The sequence below is a fragment of the Hemiscyllium ocellatum genome, chromosome 24 (genome assembly GCF_020745735.1).
Source record: "Hemiscyllium ocellatum isolate sHemOce1 chromosome 24, sHemOce1.pat.X.cur, whole genome shotgun sequence".
Taxonomy (NCBI): Eukaryota; Metazoa; Chordata; class Chondrichthyes; order Orectolobiformes; family Hemiscylliidae; genus Hemiscyllium; species Hemiscyllium ocellatum.
In genome coordinates this window covers 5,024,673-5,042,750 of record NC_083424.1, presented here as the reverse complement: position 1 = coordinate 5,042,750, position 18,078 = coordinate 5,024,673, and the positions used below count along the sequence as shown (strand labels likewise).

The following is an 18,078-nucleotide window of genomic DNA, read 5'->3' as shown; positions in this document are numbered from 1 at the left end:
TTTTGTCCGAAACGTCGATTTTACTGCTCCTCGGATGCTGCCTGAACTGCTGTGCTCTTCCAGCACCACTAATCCAGAATCTGGTTTCCAGCATCTGCAGTCATTGTTTTTACCCGGCATTCCTCCAGGACCAAGGGGCTAGATGGAGAGCACAGACTACACAATCACACACAGGGTGGCATAAAGTGCACAAGAAGTGCAAAACATGCAAATGATAGTGTCAGTCTGGGAGAATGAATAGCTGCTAATGGGGACTGTTACTGACTGACAAGGGGTTGTGTGTGGTTGCAAAGTATGCACTAACAACAGCTGGTATGTGGGAGTTGGGGTAAGAACGTGAGAGAAGGTGATCAGGCCCTAAAGTTATTGAATTTAATGTTGATTCCTAGAGGCTGCACGGTCCCCAAGTGGAAAATGAAGTGCTGTTCTTCTAGTTAGCACCGAGCTTCACTGGAACACTGCAACAGGGCCGGGACAGTGATGTTGGCCAGGGAACACAGTGGGCTGTTAAAGTGGCAGGAGAAAGTGAGGACTGCAGATGCTGGAGATCAGAGCTGAAAATGTGTTGCTGGAAAAGCGCAGCAGGTCAGGCAGCATCCAAGGAGCAGGAGAATCGACGTTTCGGGGATAAAGTGGCAGGGAACTGGAAGCTCAGGGTCTTTTTGCGGGCAGCGCACGAGTGATCTCCAAAGTGGTGACCCAGTCTGCACTTTGTCTCCCTGGTGTAGAGGAAACTATATCGTGAGCGGCGAATACAGTTGACTAGTTAAAAACTGAAAGAACTGTGGATGCTGTATATCAGGAACAAAAACAGAAATTACTGGAAAAACTCAGCAGGTCTGCCAGCATCTGTGCAGAGAAATCCGAGTTTACATTTTGGGTCCGGTGACCCTTCCTCAGAACCCTGAGAACAGACCATTTTGAGGAAGGGTCATCAGACCCGAAAGATTAACTCCGTCTCTCTCTCCACAGATGCTGCCCAGACCTGCTGAGTTTTTCCAGCTACTTTTGTTTCCGATGGAGGCGATTAGATTGAGTAAAGTGCAGGTAAATCATTGCTTCATCTGGAAGGTGTGTCTGGGGTCCCGGATAGTGAGGAGGGAGGAGGGAAACAGGCCGGAGTTACACCCTTTGTGGTTGCAGGGGAAGGTGCCGTGGGACTGTGAGGTGGGGGGGGTGGGGGGTGGTGTTGCATGTGAAGGAGGAGCGGACCAGTGTGTCCCAGAGGGAACGGTCCCTGTGGAAGGCTGACAGCGGCTGGGAGGGGAATATGTGTCTGTTTCCACATGTGTCTGCCATCTCCCTATGTGTGCATTGCTGCTACATCTCTAACTTCCAAAGAGATGAATTAGCTGCAAAACTAAGGTTGGGAAATTATAATATAAATGTCTTTGTTGCAGGGAGGAAGGTTTTGGAATTTAAAAGCAGAGAAATGTTACACCTGCACAGCGTGTTGGTGAGACCACGCTTATGTCCTCTTTGGGTTCCTGTATCTAAGAAAGGATATATTGTTATCAGAGGGTGTTCAGCTAATTCCTGAGATGAAGAGATTGTCTTATCAATAACAGCTAAGGAGTTTTTTGCTGGTAAACAGGTTAGGGTTTAGAAGAATGAGAGATACTTTCATTGGAGTATTTTGGATTTTAAGGAAGTTTGACAGCGGTAGATATTGAGAAGATGCTTCCACTAGTAAGAGATTCTCAAATGAAGGGGTCACAGTTACAGAATGAGGGAATAATTATTTAAAACAGAGATGAGAAATAATTTCTTCTCTCAAAGGACAGTGTATGTCTGGATTTCTCTGTCCCAGAGAGTTGAGGAGATGAGATCACTGCAAGTGTTTAAGGAGACAGGAGATAGATTTGTGAAATATTGAGGAGTTGAAGGCGATGAGGAACTTGTATCAAAGAGAGGTTGAGAGCTGGGGCAGATCAGCCATGATCTTGTAGAATGAATGGCCCATTCCTGCTCATGTTTCTTCTGTTCTTGCTGCTTGCAATCACACACAAAAATTTCAAAATAACAGAACAAAAAATCCTTGGGATCATAGTCAGAATTTAGTGATTTTCATTGGGGTTTTTGAGTCAAATTATGTACAAAATATAGGTGTAAACCAGCCCTTCCACAAACTACAACTGCCACTGCATTATCGAGTGGAGTTGTTGCATTGTAGAAAGGCAGTGAACATGAACTGATAGGGTAAGGGTCTGTCTGACAGAGATTGGAAACAGCATCCCAGATGCAGTCTCCTGTTCTCAGCAATACAAAAGAAATTGAGGTTTTGTACTGACTGACAGCTGAGAAAGGTCTGCTGCAAATTCAGTGGGTTTGGCTGTCTCCTCTGCAAAGCTACTCCATAAATCTCTCATCAGTCAAGCCGACAGTGATAGCAAAGTGAGCTGGAGAATCTCTTCGTAAAACAATTGCACTTTCACTCTGCAAAGACCCAGCAACCAACCCACATTCCCACTCCCCCGACGACATGTACATCCTGGACCTCCTCCACCTCATCTTCCATTTCGGGAGCTTACAACCATACAGCGGCCTCAACGTAGAATTCGCCAGCTTCCGAATCTCCTCCCCCACCCCCACCTCATCCCAAGCCCAGCCCTCCCTCTCCATCCGACTCCTTGACCTGACCCTACTTGTCCATCTTCCGTCCCACCTATGCGCTCCACTCTCCCCACTGACCAATCACAGCCACCTCCTACCTGCATCCACCTATCGCCATCCCACCCACCTTTCCGCAATGCCACCCCCTCTCTCAGCCTCCTTCCCCCTCCCCAGTCCTGATGAACGTTTCCAACCTGAAACATCAGCTGCCCTGTATCCCTGATGCTGCTTGACCTACTGCTCTTTGTCCAGTCCACTCTTTGTCCACTCCACGTTTCCTGTACACTTCAGTTCAACCAAAAGCACACACAGCAAACAAAACACCTTCGAGGTGATGTGACACTCAACTTGTGCCTCAACGATCCCATGTAGGATATGGGCTTCATTTAATGCCTGTCCCTAGTTGCCCCTTGAAAAGGTGGTGGTGAGCTGCCTTCTTGAACTGCTGCAGTCTATGTGCAAGGTGTGTCTTGTTCCAGGACTTTGACCCGTGAAGGCACAGCTTATACAGACCAAAGGCAGGAGGAAGTGTGGACTGCAGATGCTGGAGATCAGAGTCGAGATGCTGGAAAAGCACAGCAGGTCAGGCAGCATCCGAGGAACAGGAGAATCGACGTTTTGGGCATGAGGCCTCATTCCTGAAGAAGGAATTATGCCTGAAACGTTGATTCTCTTGCTCCTCAGATGCTGCCCGAGCTGCTGTGCTTTTCCAGCATCACATTCTCGACTCTGATCAAAGGCAGGATGGGGAGTGGCTTGGCAGGAAGACGCAGCCAGTGTTATTCATGGCCCTTTGATGGGAAGAGGATGTCACTAGCTTGGACAGGAGTTTATTTGCCAACTTCTAACTGCTCGGGGCAGATCAACATCAACTGGGATCCATTTGTAGGTCTGGCTAAGGACAGCTGAGTTCTCTCTCTGAAGGACATTAATGAACCTGTTGGCTTTTACAATTAGCTGCGTCAAACCATATTTCTTTCCAAAATTAACTTTTTTTTTCAATCAACCTGTTCAAAGAGATGTTATACACCCATCTGGAGCAGGTGGGACTTTAAGCTTGGCCTCTCAAGAGGGTCCCTCACAATCCAGCTTTCTTTTCTACATGTAAGTTTTATCTCACAGTCGAGATTAAAGTGGTGCTGGAAAAGCACAGCAGGTCAGGCAGCATCTAAGGAGCAGGAGAATCGACGTTTCAGGCAAGAGCCCTTCAGAAGGGCTTATACACAAACCATCGATTCTCCTGTTCCTCAGATACAATTCTATCTCTCACACACCTGTGTAACCTCCCTACCACCGAAAATCACCAGAACTTTTATTTTGAAACAAATAACCACCACCAGTAAAAAAAATCTGGTGTAGACAATTCAATACTGACAAGCAAACCCACTAGGGGCATGGAATTCGCTGCCTTTTGGATTCTTTGAATTCAAATTTCAGTAGCTGCTCCATGAGATTCCAATCCACATTCCCCAGTGAATCATAGTTTCCCTACAGTGTGGAAGCAGGCAATTCGTCCCATTGAGTCCACACTGACCCTCCGAAGAGCATCCCACCCAGACCAGCACCCTATCCCGGCATTGTCCATGGCCAATCCACCTAGCCTGCATATCATTTGGACTGTGAGAGGAAACCGGAGCGCCCGGAGGAAACCCACGCAGTCACAGGGAGAATGTGCAAACTCCATTCAGACAGTCACCCGAGGCTGGAGTCAAACCCAGCTCCCTGGCGCTGTGAGGCAGCAGTGCTAATCCCTGAGCCACCGTGCTGTCCTTGATCATTTGACTGGGATTCTGGTCCAGTGCCATTTCCACTCTGCCATTATGTCCCCGAAGGTACAGTGAGCACCTTTACCAGCTAACTCATTGAAATCTGGACCTGGCAAAGATTGCAGAAGGACTGTGCCTGTCTAATAAGCTGCAAGTGTCTACATTGTACCCAAAAGGCTTCTCATTCAATGAATATCCCCTTCCCCCCCACCCACCCACAAAAATATGCAAAGGTGTTAATTGAGCTCATTACTTTTGTGGTCTGTAGTCTGGTATCGACCTGTCGAGTGATATCCTGTCGCTGAGCTGAGCATTGTAGCCGTAATCTTCATATTTAGCATCAAACTCATGGCTGTCATCTCTTACTGTGGCAGCGACTCCTCCTTGGCCCAGACCTCCAGGTCCCTCCATCAGTCCAATTGGTTTAGCGAGCCCTAAACAAGGCATGGAACATTGGTTAGCCCACTCTCAAAACAGAATTAGATTACTTACAGTGTGGAAACAGGCTCCTCAGCCCAACAAGTCCACATCGACCCATACCCCTACATTTACCCCTTACCTAACACTAAGGGCAATTTAGCATGGCCAATTCACCTGACCTGCACATCTTTGAACTGTGGGAGGAAACCGGAGCACACGGAGGAAACCCACACAGACACGGGGAGAATGTGCAAACTCCACACAGTCAGTCGCCTGAGTCGGGAATTGAACCCAGGTCTCAGGCGCTGTGAGGCAGCAGTGCTAACCACTGTGCCACTATGCCGCCCTGGAAACAGAGATAGAATCACCTGGAGATAGGCTGTGAGCCAAAGGCCAGGGTTACAGTGATCCAGGTGTGGCTGTTTCCTGGAAATGAAAGTAAACACGTTTTGTACAACAGTGAGAAATATAGAAAACAGGAACTAATTTACACTCAAACTGCAAAACATTAACAAAGTTCAAAATGCAGGATCAATTTAAATAACTGATGCTGCAGGTAAAACTAAGGGGCACCCACATCAGCAGGTGTATTTGTGACTGAAATATCCACCTAACAAACAGGGCAGATTAAACCTCGACACAATTGGTAACAGATCACCTCTCCCTGACCTCTCCATCCTCAATGGCATCCTAATACATTGGAGTTTATCAGAAATATAATGTTCTGGCACTAGCCTGGGTAAACTGAAGGCACCAATAACAAAAGAAGTAATTAATAAAAGACTGCAGAGACTATAACACAGAACTATAACTGTAAAAGAGCTGTAAGCTCAAGGGCACGATTATACAGAGGGCACACAGAACATTACAGCGCAGTACAGGCCCTTTGGCCCATAATGTTGCACCAACTCGTGGAACCAAGCTGAAATCCATCCAACCTACAGTATTCCATTTTCGTCCATATGTCTATCAAATGAAGGTGCAGGATCAGGGAGACCTGCAGGTTCATGTTAATAAATGACTGAAGACTAATATCAGTAGGGGTCTGACAGCATCAGTGGAGAGAGAAACAGAGAGAACATTTTGAGCCTAATATGACTCCTATTAAGATCTGTTCTGGAGTCATACTAAACTTGAAATGTTAACTCTGTCCCTCTCCCCACAGAGGTTGCCAGACCTGCTGAGTTTCTCCAGTGTTCTCGGTGTTTGTTTCACATTTCTAGCATCCACAATATTTTGGTTTTAATCATTGAAGGGCATTGGGATGGTGGTCAGTATCCTAAACCTTACAGGTGAAAGTGAGGACTGCAGATGCTGGAGATTAGAGTCAAGATCAGAGTGGTGCTGGAAAAGCACAGCAGGTCAGGCAGCATCTGAGGAGCAGGAGAATCGACATTTCAGGCAAGAGCCTGAATCAGGAATCCTGATGAAGGGCTCCCACCCGAGACATTGATTCTCCTGCTCCTCGGATGCTGCCTGACCTGCTGTGCTTTTCCAGCACCACTCTGATCTTGATCCTAAGCTTTATAGTAGAAGCCTCCGGGTGCATTTTCACAGGATCAGGAATGTTAATAAACAGATGCAGTAACTGACTGAGAAGTTAAGTAGATTGTGATGTTTACCACAAACGGAATAGAATGTTGAAGGCGGAAATTGTTCTTTAGCTACGGTACAGGACCTTGGTGAGACCACAGTTGGAGTACTGTGTACAGTGTGGTCTCCGTACTTCAGGAAGGATGTAACTATATGGGAAGAAACTCAGAGAAGATTCAATTAACTCATTGCTGGGACTAGGGGTTTAACCTGTAAAGAAAGGTTGAACAGGTTCAGTCTGTACACATTGGAGTTGAGAATAAAGAAAGGTTCAAAGTTTGTGAGAAGATTTGTAGCTCGGGTGCTCGTTGTTGTGGTTCTGTTCGCCGAGCTGGTGGTTTTTGTTGCAAACGTTTCGTCCCCTTTCTAGGTGACATCCTCAGTGCTTGGGAGCCTCCTGTGAAGTGTCTATCAACAGACACATCGACCTAGACCCAATTTACCGGCCACTGCAGCGGACAGCAACTGACAACCGGAAGCGGCAGATTCAAACTGCTATAAATGCCGGAGGAATCAGCACAGAAGCGCTTCACAGGAGGCTCCCAAGCACTGAGGATGTTACCTAGAAAGGGGACGAAACGTCTGCAACAAAAACTCCCAGCTCGGCAAACAGAACCACAACAATGAAGAAAGGTGTTTTTACTGATATGTGTAAAACTACTGGGGTTTCAGAAGAAGGGTCACACTGGACTCAAAATGCTAGCTCTGTTTCTCTCTCCTTAGATGCTGGTACACCTGCTGAGTTTCTCCAGCAATTTCAGTTTTCGTTTCAGATTTCCAGCATCCATAGTTAGAATCACTGAAAGCATGTAGTGTGGAAGCAGGCCATTCGGCCCAGCAAGTCCACACCAGCCTTCCAAAGAGCATTCCACCCAGACCCATAACCCTGCATTTCCCATGGCTGACCCACCTAACCTGCACAACCCTGGACACGACGGGCAATTTAAGATGGCTAATCCACCTAACCTGCACATCTTTAGACTGTGGGAGGAAACCCACATACAGACACAGGGAGAACGTGAAAACTCCACACAGACAGTCACATGAGGCTGGAATTGAACCCAGGTCTCTAGCGCTGTGAAGCAGCAGTGCATTGAGCCACCCCCGACATCTGTTCAAAGTGACTGCACTAGGTAATTACAAGATCATGTGATGGCACTGAATTCTAGAGCAGTCCGTCACCAAGGAAGAATTAATGAATATAATTTATCTCCAATTCATAGGTGCATCAGACTGTGATATCGATCTCCAGAGAGGAAGGGGAGATGTATTTTGCAATCTTTAGCTATTGGGTTCATTGGTAGCAGCCTGTCTGATTGTACGCTTGGTCACAAAGGTAGCCAGGGCAGCTTGACAATAGATAATAGTTAAAACACAAAAAAACAAAATCGCTTGGAGAAAAGTCCAGAGAAACAAGAACCAAGAATGATATTCATGCAGCAAATAGGGAAGATGAAAACCCTACTAAATGCTTCATGGAGACAAGGATTAATCAGGATTAATGGTGGTTATATATTAACACCAGCTGTGAATCGATAACAGTCAGGTAACAGAGATGAGGGACAATCATGTCAGTTTTTAAGATGGCAAGGTGTAACTAACAGAGTGACTCAGGGTCAGTGCTCAAGCTGCTACTGTTTATAATCTAATAACATTGACTTTCAGATAAAAGACTGAATGCAAACAGAGCTGTTTTCATATTTCTGAGGGTGGCATGGTGGCTTAGTGGTTAGCACTGCTGCCCCATAGTGCCAGGGACCTGGGTTCGATCCCAGCCTTGGGTGACTGTGTGGGATTAGCACATTCTCCCCGTGTCTGCATGGGTTTCCTCCCACAGTCCAAAGATATGCAGGTTAGGGTGGATTAGCCGTGCTAAATTGCCCATAGCGTTCAGGGATGTGTGGGTTAGATGGATTAGCTTGGGAAATGCAGGGTTACAGGGATAGGGGATGGGTTGGTGTGGATGTGATGGGCCAAATGGCCTGCTCCCACTCTACAGGGATTCTATGATAATATAAACCTATGAAAGGGAGTTAGCACTGAGGAAGATGGAGAGAGGATGTAGTCTAGTTAAGTGATTGGACAGAGAGGTAGTTGATGAACTACAGTTAGTTACTTCAGTAGGAAGTATAGAAGATCAATAAGTAAACTGTGATTCATTATCCTGAGAGGACTTGAGGGGTAGATGCTGAGCAGTTGTTTCTCCTGACCAGAAAAGGGATTGTGGGTTCTTTGTTTTATTTCAAGGTATGGTGACCCTGGTCTATCAAAAATAATCGTGGCCGTAGAGTGATCTAGCAGGTCCTTGGTGACACGCCCAGTCATACAGACTGATGGCAGAGATGGATACCATGACTGTTTGAAACAGCAACCTATGAATCATGTTGCTGTTTCGCCATCGTCCTGCAATTTTTTACCTGGTCAAATGTTTACCCAATCCTTATTGGAAAGTTGTTGTTGAGTCAAGTCACATCACCCTGGCAGGGTGCTCTCCAGTTTGCAATAACTCGCTATGTAAAAGAAAGATACTCCACCTTGGAATTTTTGCCAATTACCAATGACCGATCCTGCCGACAGGTCTCCTTCCGTAGCGATGAAAAGCTTCTTTTGCCGACTGCATTTAATGTTGGTTAGCTCAGTTGGATAGCTGGCTTGCTCGAGTTTATAACGCAGAGTGATGCCAAGAGTGTGGGTTCAATTCCTGCACTGACTGAGTTTACCATGAAGGGCTCTCCTTCTCACCCTTACCCTTTGTCAGAGATGTGGTGACCCTCAAGTTAAACCACATCTCTCTCTAATGAGAGTAGGACTATTGCTACTTTAACTCTGCAGTATCTGTATTATTTGGCAACATTATGAAAAGGTTGCTGTATAAATGCTTTCTCCTTTGCTCTCAAAGACTGTGAATGTCACTCACTGCTCATTAATGTCACACTACAGTTGGGTTTAGTGCTGAGTTAATTAATTTTACAAGAATTAGCCAATAGAAATATCAGCTTGCGAGATTAAAAGGAGATATATTGAAACCAGCAGTTAGAATCAATCTGACTGCTGAGAACGTAATTAGAGACATTGAGAATGATGGTTACAGTTAATTTCATATTAATTATGTATTTTTTCAAGCAAGAGTGTTCTTTTATTAAAGGTTTTTAAAAGCTAAATGCCTCTCCAGCATTAATCGAATGGTTGACTTGTCTTGCCACCATGAAGGGAGATAGTGGGATTGTAACTCAAATCTCAGGGGCAGAGGGAATCGCGAAACCCACAGAGTGTGCTTTCACAAAGGGCTGGGCCAAAGGAAAATCTCAGACTTGTTCAGAAGGCCACCAGAGCAGGGATAGAGCAAGGCAAGGTATTGAATTCCGTTGGAGGATCAGTTAGATGGGCTGAATGCTCTCCATTAGCCACCATGGTTCTCGTAGCACAGGCTTGGACTGATAGATCCTGTAGATCATAGTGATACACAAGAATGTCATATAGATCCTGCAGATTACAGTGATAAACAGGAACCTCTCATGTATCCTGTAGATCATAGTGATACACAGACACACGTTATTGATCCTGTCCAGATCCCAGGTTCCCCATCAGTGAAATTGCACATTTGCTCTCTGATGCAGTTCTGGGAATGATCCTGTCTGTGTAAAAGCTGCAATGCCACTTCCACCCACCTTCACCCAGCCAGGCACTGAGCAGGAAAACCCTTGTATCTAACCTATGTTCTAAGAGAGCTGAGCATGCTGTTAGTCATTAATACCTCTAGTGAAAAGAAGACATGTGGGCCTGAGGTGAGTGGGTGTGGTGTGGTGTGAGGGGTGCAGTGTGGGAGATGGAGGTCAGGTCAAGGCAGTGGAAATATAGAGTTCAGAGCAACACTTCCTTTTAGCTCTCTGGTCACTCAGCCCCTGGAAGAATGCAGTGCACATTGATCAGTGAACATAGGAGCATCAGAACACGAGACAGCCATTCTGTCCATCAAGCTAGACACAATGCTTTCCTACTGCTGCACAGTGACCTCAGAGGTCGTGAGAGTAGAAAACATCATTTGAGGAAACAATGGTTAAGTGTTTCATTAAATGTCAACAAATTGGACTTAGGCATCATAAACAAACATGAAGGGAGATGGGAGGGTAAAGGGTTAATTATATCTTACGTTTAGAATCGACATGTGTATGAGGAAAATCCCAAGGAACTGGAGTGGGAGTCTTCAGGGTTCCAGGAGATATCTGTTTTTACCATCCTCTGTATAATGGAGAAGGATAAAGTCACCATAGTCCCAGAGAGAGAGAGAGAGAGAGAGAGGACTGGTGGTGGCTTAGCCTGAGGTTCACTATGCCTCAGGCGAGGGAAGAGATTATAAAGGAGAGTCCTTCATGGTAACGTGAGTCAGTATGGGAATTGAACCCAAACTGTTGGCATCATTAACCAGCTGTCCAGCCAACTGGATTAACCAACCCACTGAAATCCTGTGTGTATAGCTAAAGTTAATCAATCCTCTTAACATTCACCCATAAGGAGGGTAGACCTCATCTCACCACAAGGTCATTTCAGAGGGCAGCTAAGATTCAACCACATTGATGTGGGTCACCTGTAGACCTGACCTGGTATGGGTTCATCCACTGAAGGAAGATTGAGGGAGCTAGGGTTTTTCTCAGAGTGAGGAAGGATGAGAGGTGACTTGATAGAGGTGTTCAAGATGATGAGGGGCATAGATAGAGTGGATAGGCAGAGACTTTTTCCCAGGGCAGAAATGGCTATCACGAGGGGTCATAATTTTAAGATGATTGGAGGAAGGTTTAGGGGAGATGTCAGAGGTAGGTTCTTTACACAGCAAGTGTTGGGTGCATGGAATGTACTGCCAGCAGTGGTGGTACGGTCAGATACATTGGGGATGTTTAAGCACCTCTTAGAAGGGCACATGGATGGTAGTACAATGAAGGGTACATAGGTTAGTCTGATCTTAGAGTAGGATAGAAGGTCGGCACAACATCGAGGGCTGAAGGGCCTGTACTGTGCTGTAGTGTTCTATGTTCTGTGAAGGTCATTAGGTGAACTGGGTGAATTTTACAATTAAATAGGAATATGTTTATCCGTTATTGCAAGCTTTTTAATTCCACAACTGTTAATCAACTTTAAATTCCCAAGCTGGCATTTGCATTTACATCTCGAGATTATTAATCCAAGTGCCGGGGTGAACGGCCCTGAATGTCACCAACATGCCCCCTCGCAGGTATTGCCAGGAAGGCAGTGTATCTCAGTGAGGTATCAAACTCTGACCATGAAACTTCCAGAGTAGGGCAACCGGGTGAAATCATTAGCACCATGTGCCATCTCAGCCCATTCCCTTGGGTACAACATCTCTGCAATCCTTCAGAACTTGTGAAACACACCTAAAGGAAAATGGAATCTAAGTTTTCTGAAAGTTCACTCTTCTGAACTGGGCATTACTGACAAGGTCCAGTGAACATTTATTACTCGCCCTGATTGCCCCTAACTGAGAGGCTTACCAGGGGAGTCAGGAATCAATCACATTGCCTTGTGTTCTACACAGAGTCACATGTGGGCTGGGTAAGGATGGTGGATTTCCTTGCCTGAAGGGTACTGGTGAAGCAGCTGGGCTTTAAGACCATCAACAATATTGCTGTGATTAGCTTTTTACTTCAGATCTGTTTAATGAAAGGTATTTAAATTACCCAGCTACTACAGAGCTCAGGTCTCTGCATCATTAGTCCAGAGCTCTGGGCAAATAATCCAGTCACGTAACAACTATATTACCGTTCTCTCAAGTGTGGTCCTTATTACAGTAAGGGCCTTTGTGGGAATCTCTAGGACCACTCCATAAATCTATCCGAGTCCTTTGATATCACCATATAGTGTTGTGATAAATTAATTGAGTTCACCTGATTTCGGGTCCCAACAGATTTGTGTGGACACGGGTAAGTCATTAGCAGAAATGTCAATATTATTGCATTGGCCAATTTATAAAAGGCACTAATCTTTTTCTAATTAGCCTTTCAAAAAATTAATTCTGTTGTCTTTTCTGATTTATCTCTAAAATTAAAGTTGTTTACATGGATCCTTGTTTCTTTAGCTGTGAATGCTACTTTGGGTTCTCCCTTGCTAATTGCTTTGCGTTGTTTAATCCTGAGCTACTGCCTAATCCTAAGAAATGTTCTCCCTCTGTGCATTGAGGTTTTTGTAATGAGAAATATTGCTTAATTTAACCAGGTCCTGTGGAGACCCACTCATGTCTGCCACATTATTTCCACCTGTACTTCCGTATTTTTAACTTGTCAAACATCCTTCCTCCTGTAAACGTGAACAGCAAATGCAGGGAAGATGCACTGACCTTGGACAGAGTATAGTGAAGATCTCAGAGTCAAAAGGTAAAATTATGAGAAAGCGTTACAAAAACATGACGTATATGTCCTTGGGTTTAGATGACAAAAGAATTCAATAGGACAAAAGAATGCAGGACTCACATCCTCGCTGCTGAATTCGGAAAAGCTGAATGCAATTTGAAAAGCAGAGTTTGACCTTTGAGAAATAAAATCAGGAAATCCTCTTCATACAAAATGTGGTGAAAACCTTGAATCTAAAAGGCTGTTGATGCTGAACATCAATTGGAGTTTTCAAGACAGAGATTGATACATTCTTTTAATAAATGCGAAATACTGCCTTTGCTAAAAATCTGACACAGAAACAGAAAAAGCCTAGAAATACTCAGCAGGTAAGGGAGGATTTATAGATAAGCACAGAGCTATTGAACTGTGAGCATTTTCAAGACACTTTGTGGGAACTGGGAATGTTCCTACCTGAGCTCTCAGGCTGGGCATCATGGGAGAAAGGCAGGGCATCCACTAGAGTATTGAAACAGCTGAGCCCCAAGAAAATAAATTCCTTAATTGAAAACTCTGGCTCTTTAATCAATTCAATTCATTGCACTGTATTTATTTGCATCGATAAAGAGATTTCAAGTGCTTTCATTTTCTGCTATGAATAATTTAAAGCACCTGAATGGGGACACTTTTATTAGCCCGCAGTGAAAGCATATTTTAACAAGTTAGCATTTTCTCATGAGTGAAAGTGCTCTGTTAAAAGCCTTTGTCAACATACCCTGTAGTCACTATCAAGCTAACGTGTCAGTAAGTGAGGGAACGAGCAGGAAAGTACCACAGCTTGACAAGGAGGGTATGAGGAGCAAAGGAGGGGTGTGTTGCTACCTTAGCAGAGATGGCATGGGGAAGACCTTTCAAATTTACAATTCAAAATTATCCTTCATGTACACTGTGGTTCACAATACCTAGGAATGATGTGGAAACTTTGGAAAGGGTTCAAAGGAGATTTATTAGGATGTTGCCTGGTATGGAGGGAAGGTCTTACAAGGAAAGGCTGAGGGACTTGAGGCTGTTTCCATTAGAGAAAGAGGAAGGTTGAGAGGTGACTTAATTGAGACATAAAAGATAATCAGAAGGTTAGATAGGGTGGTCAGTGAGAGCCTTTTTCCTCAGATGGTGATGGCTACAACGAGGGGACATAGCTTTAAATTGAAGGGTGATAGGTATTGGACAGAGGTCAAAGGTAGTTTCTTTACTCAGAGAATAGTAAGGGCATGGAACGCACTGCCTGCAACAGTAATAAACTCATCAACTTTATGGGCATTTAAATGGTCATTGGATAGACATATGGATAAAAATGGAATAGTGCAGGTTAGATGGGCTTCAGATTGGTTTCACAAGTCATTGCAACATCGAGGGCTGAAGGGCCTTTACTGCGCTGTAATGTGCTATGTTCAATGTTCTACCTCTGAGGTGCTGTGAAGTACAAGTCCTTTAAACCTTGCCCAAGGGAACGTAGAGTCATAGAGTCATACAGCACAGAAACAAACCTTGCCAACCCAGTTTGCCAAGTTAAACATCCCATTTGTCTATGTTTGGTCCATGTCCCTCTAAACCTTTCCTATCCAAGCACCTGTCTAAATGTCTTTTAGTTGTTGTAACTGTATCCGCATTGACCACTTCCTCTGGCAGTTCATTCCAAATATCAACTACCCCTCAGGTCTCTTCTAAATCCTTCTCTTCCCACCTTACAGATATGCCCTCTAGTTTTGGACTCTAGGGAAAAGACCTTTTCTATGCCCCTCATGCTTTTATAAACTTCTATAAGGTCTCCCCTCAACTCCCTGCACTCATTGAGAAAAGTCCCAGCCTATCCAGCCTCTCCTTGTAACCCAAACCTTCCATTCCTGACAACATCCTGGTAAATTTCTTCTGAACCCTCTCCAGTTTAATAATATCCTTCCTGTAGCTGGGTGATCAGAACTGCACACAGTACTCCAGAAGAGTCCTCACCAACACCCCGTACAACCTCAACATGATGCCCCAACTCTCATACTCAAAGGATTTGGCAATGAAGGCAAGCATGCCAAACGCCTTTTTAACCACCCTGCTGGCAGTGATACAAATTTCCAAGTATTATGTACCTGAACCCATAGGTCTCTCTGTTCGACAAAAGATACAATAGTAATATGATAATAAAATAACAGATATAATCCACAGATGCTTATTACATACAAAGTCTCTCAATTTGTCTTTAGCTAACTTTTTTTATTCACTCGTGGGAGGTGGGTATCATTAGTTGGGCCCAGCATTTATTGTCCTAGTTGCCCCTTGAGAAGGTAGGGGTGAGCTGCCTTCTTGAACCGCTGCAGTCCATGTGCTGTAGGTAGACCCACGATGCCCTTCGGGAGGGAATTCCAGGATTTTGATCCAGTGACAATGAAGGAACGGCGATATATTTCCAAGTCAGGATGATGAGTGGTTTGGAGGCGAACTTGCAAGGGGTGGTGTTCCTGTGTATCTGCTGCCCTTGTCCTTGTAGGTGGAAGTGGTCATGGGTTTGGAAGGTGCTGTCTGAGGATCTTTGGTGAATTTGTGCAGAATATCTTGTAGATGGTACACACTGCTGTTACTTGAGTGCCAGTAGTGGAGGGAGGGGATACTTGTGGATGTGGTGCTAATTAAGTGGGCTGCTTTGTCCTGGATGGCGTCAAGCTTCTTGAGTGTTGTTGAAGCTATACCCATCCAGGCAAGTGGGGAGTATTCCCTGACTTGTGCCTTGTAGAAGGTGGACAGGCTTTGGAGATTCAGGATGTGAGTTATTTGCCGCAGTATTCCCAGTCTCTGGTCTGGTCTTATAAACTATTAGGTTTTTGTGATGAGTCCTGTTGAGGTTCTGGTCAGTGATAAACATAAGGATCAGTGATGGTAACACTATTGAATGTAAAGGGTTGGTGATTAGATTGTCTCTTAATGGAGAGCTTTTCTAAGGGCTATTTTACTTGTTCTCCACACTGCCAAATAAAGTATATTTATTCAAAGTTTGTGAAAAGATTTGTAGCTCGGGTGCTCGTTGTTGTGGTTCTGTTCGCCGAGCTGGGAATTTGTGTTGCAGACGTTTCGTCCCCTGTCTGGGTGACATCCTCAGTGCTTGGGAGCCTCCTGCGAAGCGCTTCTGTGATCTTTCCTGCGGCATTTGTAGTGGTTTGAATCTGCCGCTTCCGGTTCTCAGTTCCAGCTGTCCGCTGCAGTGGCCAGTATATTGGGTCCAGGTCGATGTGCTTACTGACTGAATCTGTGGATGAGTGCCATGCCTCTAGGAATTCCCTGGCTGTTCTCTGTTTGGCTTGTCCTATAATAGTAGTGTTGTCCCAGTCAAATTCATGTTGCTTGTCATCTGAGTGTGTGGCTACTAAGGATAGCTGGTCGTGTCGTTTCATGGCTAGTTGGTATTCATGGATGTATCCATGGTAAAGTCTTTGTCTGATCCTCAACCATATGGAATTGGATATAGTCCTCTTCAGTAACCTGCATTGACTTTTCAATAATCAATATGCAATCATTATGAATCATCTGGTTTCATCTATCATTGTAACAAATAAGCTCCAGCCACTGTGACTCTGCTCAATAATGTTATTTTTTATCATGAATGTGATCTCTCTTCTTTCACTGAGATGAAGCATGGGATGTTGCTTTATTGGTGATGTCTCCCTTACATTAACACTGTGTATGGCTAAAGACATTTTGCCTGGTCTAGTAAGACAATTTATGAGTATATATTTTGTAATTGAAGTGGCAGATGGAGTTTAATTCAGATAAATACGAGGTGCTGCATTTTGGGAAAGCAAATCTTAGCAGGACTTATACACTTAATGGTAAGGTTCTTGGTAAAGGTTCATCTTGGAGTGCAGTTACCAGCGGTGTTCCGCAAGGATCTGTTTTGGGACCATTGCTGTTTGTCATTTTTATAAATGACCTGGAGGAGGGGCTAGAAGGTTGGGTGAGCAAGTTTGTGGATGATACGAAAGTCGGTGGAGTTGTTGACAGTGAGGAAGGATGTGGCAGGTTACAGCGGGATATAGATAAGCTGCAGAGCTGGGCAGAAAGGTGGCAAATGGAGTTCAATGTAGGTAAGTGTGAAGTGATTCACTTTGGTAAGAGTAACAAGAAGATGGGGTACAGGGGTAATGGTTGGATACTTGGTAGTGTGGATGAGCAGAGGGATCTTGGTGTCCATGTACACAGATCTCTGAAAGTTGACACCCAGGTAAATAGTGCTGTGAAGAAGGCATATGGCGTATTGGCTTTTATTAGTAGAGGAATTGAGTTCCGGAGTGCTGAGGTCATGTTGCAGTTGTATAAGACTCTGGTGCAGCCGCATCTGGAGTATTGTGTGCAGTTTTGGTCGCCATTCTATAGGAAGGATGTGGAGGCACTGGAACGGGTGCAGAGGAGGTTTACCAGGATGTTGCCTGGCATGGTAGGAAGATCGTATGAGAAAAGGCTGAGGCACTTGGGGCTGTTCTCATTGGAGAAAAGAAGGTTTAGGGGTGACTTGATAGAGGTGTACAAGATGATTAGGGGTTTAGATAGGGTTGACCATGAGAACCTTTTTCCACGTATGGATTCAGCTATTACGAGGGGGCATAGCTTTAAATTAAGGGGTGGTAGGTATAAGACAGATGTTAGGGGTAGATTCTTTACTCAGCGAGTCGTGAGTTCATGGAATGCCCTGCCAGTAGCAGTGGTGGACTCTCCCTCTTTATGGGCATTTAAACGGGCATATGGAGGTTATTGGGCTAGTGTAGGTTAGGTGGGCTTGGGTCGGCGCAACATCAAGGGCCAAATCGCCTGTACTGCGCTGTATTTTTCTATGTTCTATGTTCTATGAGTGTTGCTGAACAAAGAGACCTTGGAGTGGAGGTTCATAGCTCCTTGAAAGTGGAGTCACAGGTAGATAGGATAGTGAAGAAGGCGTTTGGTATGCTTTCCTTTATTGGTCAGAGTATTGAGTACAGGAATTGGGAGGTCATACTGCAGCTGTACAGGACATTGGTTAGGCCACTGTTGGAATATTGCATGCAATTCTGGTCTCTTTCCTATCGGAAAGATGTTGTGAAACTTGAAAGGGTTCAGAAAAGATTTACAAGGATGTTGCCAGGGTTGGAGCTATAGGGAGAGGCTGAACAGGCTGGGGCTGTTTTCCCTGGAGCGTCGGAGGCTGAGGGGTGACCTTATAGAGGTTTACAAAATTATGAGGGACATGGATAAGATAAATAGACAAAGTCTTTTCCCTGGGTTGGGGGAGTCCAGAACTAGAGGGCATTGGTTTAGGGTGAGAGGGGAAAGAT

General features: G+C 44.9%; 1 protein-coding gene across 1 annotated transcript in view; it reads right to left on the bottom strand.

Annotated features, from left to right (window-relative positions):
- galnt9 (polypeptide N-acetylgalactosaminyltransferase 9) overlaps nucleotides 1-18,078 on the bottom strand; it is a 282,752-nt gene that overhangs the window by 225,600 nt on the left and 39,074 nt on the right. Inside the window, exon 2 of the mRNA XM_060843904.1 lies at nucleotides 4,633-4,813. Within this exon, the coding sequence (XP_060699887.1) occupies nucleotides 4,633-4,813 (181 nt within the window). The remainder of the gene's footprint in view (nucleotides 1-4,632; nucleotides 4,814-18,078) is intronic.